The sequence below is a fragment of the Plasmodium inui genome (genome assembly GCF_000524495.1).
Source record: "Plasmodium inui San Antonio 1 unplaced genomic scaffold supercont1.55, whole genome shotgun sequence".
NCBI lineage: Eukaryota > Apicomplexa > Aconoidasida > Haemosporida > Plasmodiidae > Plasmodium > Plasmodium inui.
This window is the reverse complement of record NW_008481889.1, coordinates 1-8,586: the sequence shown is the minus strand read 5'-3', so window position 1 is coordinate 8,586 and position 8,586 is coordinate 1. Positions and strand designations below refer to the sequence as shown.

The window sequence follows — 8,586 nt, the reverse complement described above, 5'->3', positions numbered from 1 at the left end:
GGTAAATATGCATACAAGGCGCAAAGAAAAAAGGCAAAACAGTACTTTGTCCCCCGGCCTCTAATCTATATGCATACATTTATATACGTACATATATTATATATGCACCTCATGCGATGTAGAAGGGGGCAACCATTTGAAGGATATCGCTTTATTCTAACAAAAAAAACTTCCTTCTAATTTTAGAGTAGTTTTTTCTGGTGTTATTTATTTATTTTTTTTTTCACACGTTTAATAATAACCTACGCCTTCTAATGCCTGATAAAAAATAAAATATAACATAACAGAACAAAACAGAAACAGAACAATAAACCACCAGTTTACTTCTAACCTAATTTGTTTCTGTCGCGCCGATGAATATATTTTTTTTTCTTTAGAAAAATTATAAAGCCGATTTTATTTTCACTTCCTCAAAGTTTGTATCTATATTTATATTCGTATTTATATTTATTTTCGTATTTGTATTTATATTCGTATTTATATTCATATTCGTATTTGTATTTCTTTTTACCACCGGCCAGCCTCTTCACAACTTTGAAGCGACAAATAAAAGTAAAACTAACATAAATGACAGCCTAGTTTTACCATTTTAGCGAACAGAATCCACCACTATCTGTTCAACTATAGTAGCTATTCTTTTTATGAATACCCTTCTCTGCATATAAGATTATATTTTTCTTTCCACCCTTTAAAAAGAGAAAGAGAAAAAAAAAAAAAGAAAAAGGCTACCCCTTTGCAAAAGCGCCACAGGGATAAAATCCCCCGCATCCCTAAAGTTCACGCCTAATTTGGTAGAGAAAAACCAAAACGCGACAAACTTCAGGATGCCTTCCAACAAATCAGTATCTAACACCTCTGCTGCTAGAAATATAACAGATAAAATAAAACAGTCCACCTACACCGCAGGTGCACATGTAACTTCCTCCAAGCCAAACTGCAGACGTGCAAAAATGAACATCGTTATGTTGGTTCTTAACATAGTTGCGCTGGTCCTGGTATTGTGGCAGTCCCTCTGCTCCTATGACTTTCAGTAAGTGCCACAGCTTTTCCCTTTTCCTTGTTTTACCCTCCCGCCGTGTGTACGTAAAGCGGCTGCCCGCTCGCACCTCGCAGGAGAGAACGAATCAACTGTAGTCACCTCCGACTAAGCGATTCGTTAGTCGGAGCCTCCAGGGCACCTGCTATTCCGATAGATTCACCAACCGCTACTCCAACCTCTACTCCAATCGGTGCCCCCCCTCCTTGCAGATGCCACGTCAGCCGCCCCTCTCATGGATGCAAACAAACCGGGAAAAGAGCAGACCGCATTCTGGAAGCAGAGCACATGAGTGCATTAGAAGAGAACGGACAACTATTTGGAGAACAAGACGAAGAAATGGAAAATCATGTAACCCTCATTTTAAATTACCCAATGATTAACGCAGAACACGAGGAACTATACACAGATGAACAGAATGACCTAGACGAAATAGAATTTCATAATTTAATTAACAGAGTCAATATCCTTTGGAATGAAGCAGTGGAAAATATGATAAAGGAATATGTCACCTATACGGATAATCACCACATGGAGATCCCCTGGAGAAATGAAATGTGGACCCAAGCGTGGGACAAATATTTAGAAAGCATACATGCAGATTTAAATAAATTCCTAAATGATGACAGTCTTTCCCTTCAGACAAGAGAAAATATAGCTAATAATTTACTTTACTCGGTTAACGATGATTTCAAGTGGTTCTTAGATATAGTCAAGGAAGAATGGGACAAAGAAATGGCTAACCGATCAGGGGTTGTCATCACGGAAGTGTGAAATAGAAAAAGGCCACGTGCTTCTATCCCTCTCAGCTTCACTTTTCTCGAAAAAAAAGCAAAAGAGTCAATAAAAAAGTATATATATCTCCCTTCACCCATTTATGTATATATGTGCATAAAACCCCGCACATATATCTATCCGCTCGTCAGAAAGTAATATTAACAATTCCGACACATTGATTCCCATGTTGATGCTGATAAACCACAAGGAGGAAGCAGAGGCCCCCTTTTCCTTGACCACACCCTCTCCTCCACGTGTCTATGCTAACAATTTCACGAAGAAAATATATTTATATATTATGCAAATTTACCCATTAAGGCAACAAAATGGGGAAGGAAAAATGGGCTTGTCGTCAGAAGGGGGCCCCAGAAAAACACCGCCGTAGTGACGATTTTTTCAAATCCTCTCACCCGATTGGTAGTCTCTGTCAATTCTACAACTCACAGTAACGTGATGCCCACGCAGATAACATATGCCTATCCATGTATGGCTATGTACATTGTCTAGGGGCACTTCCCCAAATGAGGGTTTTTTTTTTTTTTTTTTTTTTCGTTTACTTTACTCTTTACCTAAGTAGTGTTATACCAAGCTAACAACAAACATCCCTAGCGGTGTGCCAGTCGTTAGGAAGTCCTAATGAGCCAACCAGGTATCCAGCCAACGAGCAATCAAAACAAGCACCCATACTGAAAGAACTTCCTTATGCTCACCCAAAAGTGGCTTTGGCTTTAGAGACGTCCAAATGTCCGCATCGCGCAGATGGATTATTCACCGACTCGTCAGTCACATCTCCCCCCTTTTTTGACGAGAACGGGCTCACTTCAATAGTTGATGTAGATATGTACGTACAGAGGCTTCTATATTTGGACGACGTGCGGTTGTGTTTTAGACGCTATCCCGATTTTTAGTGAAGGGGGAAGAGAAGAAGGAGAAGAAGCGGAAGACGCAGACGATGATGGTGATGACATTGGCGATGATGAGCTTTCCTTCATATGATGAAAAAACATGAACACATAAAAGCAAAACACAGTGACCCCCATTTTTTACATTACTTGTTTTTGTGCCTTTGCTTTATTCTATTTATTCTCCTTGGCAGGTTATTCATGTTAGGAACCCTGGCGGTTTTGTTTTATTTTGCTTAATTCTGTTCATTTTGCTTAATTCTGTTTATTTTGCTTAATTCTGTTTATTTTGCTTAATTCTGTTTATTTTGCTTAATTTTGTTTATCTTGCTTAATTCTGTTTATTTTGCTTAATTTTGTTTATCTTGCTTAATTCTGTTTATTTTGCTTAATTCTGTTTATCTTGCTTAATTTTATTTATCTTGCTTAATTTTGTTTATTTTGCCTAATTTTGTTCTATTTTACTTTTTTTTTTTTTTTTTCTCTCTCCATTTTCTTTCCCCTTATTTTTTTCTTTTTTCTTTTTTTTTTCTTTTTTTTTTCTCCCTTTTCCTTTCTTTTCTCTTCTTTTCTTTTTTTCCAAACTGTACGCATAGGATTATATGCCAAAATAGCTACTGACGAAATTTGCGCTTCTTTACGATCGCGTTTGAATTGCTTATTAATCATTACAAACTTCCGTCATGCCTCTCTCTCTTTTATGTTTATATTGAATCATTTTAATTAAGTAGAGCTAATCTAGGGATAACTTAAAATATTTTTTTAACGCCACAATTTGCAGCTCTCCGTCCGTAGGATGTCATTATAGGTTTATTTCTAATCTGTTTGTCCATTTTCTTAACAGTCCATATGACTTATTGAAAAATACTCGTTAGAGGAATTGAGGAACTCCTCAGTATCGCCGGCTAATTGGAGTATTATCCTGTGCCCTCTCCAAAGGGATCGCAGCATATCATCAAGAACAGCCTACGTCTGCATCGTACGTGCGTAGGTATACAAGTATTACCACACGTTATGCGTATATTATATACGTACATGGATGCATTTACATTTTCCGCTCATCAGATATATAATTTTTCAAAAGGCTCATACGCCAAGAAATTCTAAAGAGAATTCTTTTTTTTTTTTTTTTCCTACTTTTGTTACCTAGCCCATTTCTCACGTTTCATACCATCACCCAAATCCTTTCAACTTCCCGCGCAGCTATTTCGATATATCCATATCCCTGCAAAATAGGTACATATTATACATATTTCTATACCTACGCTTATAAACACGTATGCCTGGGTACGCGGCTAGAGAAGGTAGTGAGATCTTAGAAGCGGAAACTTAGAAATGGAAGCTTAGAAATGGAAGCTTAGAAATGCAAGCTTAAAACCCGAGCCTTAGCATCGCACTTATAATAGCATGAGCCATCCCCCAGCAGAAGCAATCCTATCCGTAGCAGCGGCATCGCAGTATATCGTTCATACGTCCATCAGAGGGATAACCTGTTAGAGGCACCCCCACCAGAGGGATAACTCGTTAGAAGCACCCCATTAGAGGGACCCCCTTAGCGGCGTCACCGCCTAAACATGACCACCACCACAATGGAGCCAAACTTAAACCTCATCGGAGAATTGTCCGACCAGATACACAGCACCGCCGAGAAGGTCCTCCCAGACATGGAGGAACACCTTCAGGACTACAAACAATTCATGGATCAAGTAATGAAAAATGTTCGTGTCCCCAATGGCGTTACCACCTTATTCGTTCTACTCTCTATATTTGTACTTGTCTCTTTATACAACGTCAGCAAAATAGTTGGTGTTCTGAGCACCCACCCAGTGGCCAAGAGTTTATTATTATACCTGGGGTTCTACCTGGTTGCGTATAGCGGTCTGATTAACTACGAAAAAAATGAATGAAAAAAAAAAGGAAAAAGAAACAACGTGTTATGCAAACGATGAACTGTTACCACATTAGCTACTCCGATTAGCAGTTAGTATAAACATGCCAATCGCGCGAAGAAGAAAGTGCCGATTATCCAATGAAGCACATCAGGCTATATACGTCCATGTCCGTATGTAACGCTAAGTGCGGAATGTGATGCTCCGTATCCCCCAGCATATTTTTATGTACATCTGTCTATGTATAAGTGCTGCACGTCATGCCACACTTGTCCCGAAGGCGAAATGACATTTTTAATAACCCCTCTTATTTTTTTTTTTTTATATCTATACACGTCATGCTTCACAGCGTGTAACCTTCCATGGCGCACAGCACTTTGATGTCTTTATTTTTCACCCTATTTTTTCCCTTTCATTTTTCTGTTCCCTTTTGTCCTCATTGCACCGAATTTTCCGCGCCCTTCCCCGCCCTTTTTTTTTACGTACCCAATTTTGATTCACCGCAATTGAGCCAATATAGCCAAGTTGCGCACAGCAAAACGCTTCCCTCGAATTAAGCATATGTCCGCAATCATGAATTACGTCTGACGCCCAGGCGTACTTTAAAGCTGCAGCTCTGCGCGAGTTTTACCAAGGGGTGATGGTAACGCATTCCCCCCCTCCCCCCCGTTATGTACACAGTGAAAAATCCTATATATGCGCACCTACTTACGTGTTTATGTATACGGGTGAGCCCATTTGTTCCGTTTTCATTTCGTGCGTCAACCCGTGAAGCCCCTTCGCGAGGGGAGGCACACAGAAAGAACTTACCATGTATGTGTCCTGAAATGAGTTTACGTCGTAAGTGCTAAAAATGGAAGCGACCAAACGGCGTTATGCACAACGAAGGAGCGCTTCCAAGCAGCCCTTCCAAGTGGACACCCACATGCATCACCGGACGAACAACATAACCGCGGTCCCGTCACCCCGCAGGTTCATTAAAACAAAAGGAACATGAAATTATTTCCTCCCAAGTGGGGCGTCTGTAGTTTACCGTACTGTACTGTAGCATATTGCAATGTTTTTTTTCTTTCCCCCTTCTCCAAGGTAGTAAAAATATATACTATGTTCGTGGTGAAGAGCTATAAATCTGATAGCCTTTGTGAAGATGCTACGTTCCTATTCCTCCTGATATTTTTATGCGTCATTTTTTAAAGGAGAAAAATTAAATCAGCGGAAAGCGTTTAACTAACATACCTACAATGTATGTGTTTACGGGAGCTGTTTTTTTTTTTTTTTTTTTTACGCATAATTTTTTATGAAAAATTGCGGGACAACATAGGACCAGCGAAAAATATATCACGCGCGCCACTCGCGCAGCACGTTCGCAATTGTACCATTCTATTTGCATACGTCCTTACGCAACCGTAATTTAGGACAAAAAGGATCAGTCAGCGTAAATAGTATAGTAAGTACAGTTTATAACCCCTCCCCTGTTGATTAGCACGAAGGTAAGAAATTGGCCTCATGTATTTTTATAAGTTACGCGGATGAAACAGCCATGTTTTAGACTTTTTAATAAAATTTGAAATAGCATATCATGGCGTGCTTCCATGCGATACCTACATAAAACATATTATAACCTACTATGAAATTCATTATATATAATATAGTGGCGGTATGCAAAAAATACGAACGTGCGCTACGTGACCTTGGAAAATAATATCTTTCCAATTAAACATATTCCTCGACCCGTGTATGTAATAAGTCACTGCTAAAAAAATAGGGTCCATCTATAAATATATTTCCTTCTTAGAGAAAAAACCTACAGATTAAATACCTGTACCTTTTATACGGGAAAATGAAATTCCCTTAAAGGAGAGGAATGGGAAAATTAGGGATGGAGAAAATTTTTCTTTTCTTTTTTATCATGGCGTCTCCGTTGGCATGAGCGCGTCACTGCTCTAGTAGAGGTATCGTTGTTATTGCGTTCGCCTTTACGTTTACCTTTACGCTTTACTGTAGCTTCCTACTGCCCTTTACCACTGCTAGGTTAGAAGAAAACATTACGCGAATGAGAATATTTGTTTTTTTTTCCCCGTCGTTTTCTTATATGGGAAAAAAAAAAAAAAAAGAATCTTTTTTGTATTTTATTCGTCATTACTTTCCATTTCCATATAATAGAATGTGATTATATGCCCCCCACCTGATTTTTAATTCGGGGGACATTTGATATATTTATATGCTCTGCCGTTTTACTCTGCCGCGCTATACATACATAACCAGAAAACAACACTGCTAAAATTCGTTGAAACCCATTAGTAAAAAACTTCTACCTAATGACAACCCGTTATTATGGTTCCTTCTCTAATTCATTTGATCTGAAATTAACTCTGGAGAAAGTAACCCCAAAGAAAAGTAATACGCACTGAAGCGAGCATGGTTAAGCGCGCCGCCATCAGCCCCCTCCTGACGTTAAGTGTGCACGTGAATACGTACATTTAATAAATGAAATAGTCTGTGAGCCGCGTCTTCGCTGCTGCTTCTGGGGGCTTCGTAGCTGGCGCTACCTGCATCACAGGAATACACACTGATATCCGCTCGATACATTTGTATGCAACAATTGGGTTTATTCTACTCTACGGTCCTGCCACTCTGCGCCCTGAACTAATATAACATCTGCACCCATTCGACACGTCGAATTTCGGTCTGATGAATGTTTTCCTTCTTGAACCTAATTTAATTAACTTTTCCTTCCTCGCTACCTCACACTTCTATAATTTTAAAACCCCGTTTTTTTTTCTTTTTTTTTTTCCTTGCAAATCCCTAGATGGGTAGAGCTGCATGGATATACATGTATATGGGGACTTCGCCATTTCCATAACACAAATTGGAAGAGCGCGCATGCGCGCAGGCACATTGGTTCCTTATAGGCACCGTATTGGACAAACATTACAATAGACGGAAGTGCCTTTTTGTTCCCATTTTTATGTCCGTTTCGAAAATAGAAATTTTTAAAGCATGCTACTGCCCTACCAATCAGCTGTGCCTTCAACGCGGAAGTCCGTAGTTCGGTGGGAAAGGAGTTTCATAAGATACGTCACGAGGGGAACTGCACCCAGGGGAGCAGATAAAGGCGCAGACAAAGCCGGACAGCGAACCGAAAAACGCACAGAAAACAGCACAGTAATACGTACACCAAACCGCACAACAGACCGCACTGCAAACTGTATTGTCACCCCTATCACACCTGACAACAACGAGAAAAATGACTCCCCTAACAGAAGCAACAATTCCCTGAAATGGGCCCTGCCTAAGCCCAAGGTGCTCATCGTACCCCTTCTCGCCATTTTGTATGTCCTATCATTGGTAAGGCCATAACGAAGAAGTGCATGCGCTGAAATAGGCCTTTTTTTTTTTTTTTTTTTACCCTTCGTGACATTTTGCAGACTTAAATTACAACACCTGTGTAGCAAAATGTGCAATGCGTGTTGTACTCCTGCCAGGAACGCTGCCTCCTTCCCTAAGTATAACCCCATTGCTCCTACACATATGTGATAACCCCTTTTTTTCTTTCCGATGCCCCTCCACAGCATGGCTTGTTCCCCACAAAGGGCTCCCATAATTCGAGATCGCTAGCTGAACAAACCCTAATTCCTATTATATTTACGCCACAGATGGAAATGGTCCCTCCTCCAACAAATGTTCCTGCCCCCCCGGTTATTGAGGCCTCGGAAGATAGTAACGACAAAAAATCGGAAAATGAGAAGAAATCAAAAAAGGATCGCAAGAAGGATGATAGTGAGAAGAAGCCAAAGAAGGAACGCAAGTGGGGATGGAATAAGAAATCGAAAAAGGATGCCAAGGAAGAAGCAGACAGTGACCTGAAAGAGGATCCCAATGAATCCCCTGTTCCGCTTACCCCTCAAAATCCACTTGCCCCTCAAAATCCACTTGCCCCTCAAATTCCGCTTGCACCTCAAAATCCGCTTGCCCCTCAAAA

General features: G+C 40.1%; 3 protein-coding genes across 3 annotated transcripts; all 3 read left to right on the top strand.

Moving 5' to 3' along the window:
• Window positions 1–950: 950 nt before the first annotated feature.
• Window positions 951–1,810, top strand: C922_05313 (hypothetical protein; the record flags this gene model as incomplete). The annotated part of the gene is made up of 2 exons (XM_008820884.1): window positions 951–1,030; window positions 1,249–1,810. 2 exons carry the CDS (start codon window positions 951–953, stop codon window positions 1,808–1,810), a joined length of 642 nt encoding a protein of 213 aa, XP_008819106.1.
• A 2,494-nt stretch (window positions 1,811–4,304) lies between these two features.
• C922_05312 (hypothetical protein) lies at window positions 4,305–4,622 on the top strand (the record flags this gene model as incomplete). Its single annotated transcript, XM_008820883.1, has 1 exon — window positions 4,305–4,622. The coding sequence occupies one exon, from the start codon at window positions 4,305–4,307 to the stop codon at window positions 4,620–4,622; it is 318 nt and encodes a 105-aa protein (XP_008819105.1).
• A 3,638-nt stretch (window positions 4,623–8,260) lies between these two features.
• C922_05311 (hypothetical protein) lies at window positions 8,261–8,494 on the top strand (the record flags this gene model as incomplete). The annotated part of the gene is made up of 1 exon (XM_008820882.1): window positions 8,261–8,494. A coding segment is annotated over one exon (234 nt), but the record flags the coding sequence as incomplete, so codon positions are not given.
• Between the last annotated feature and the right edge of the window lie 92 nt (window positions 8,495–8,586).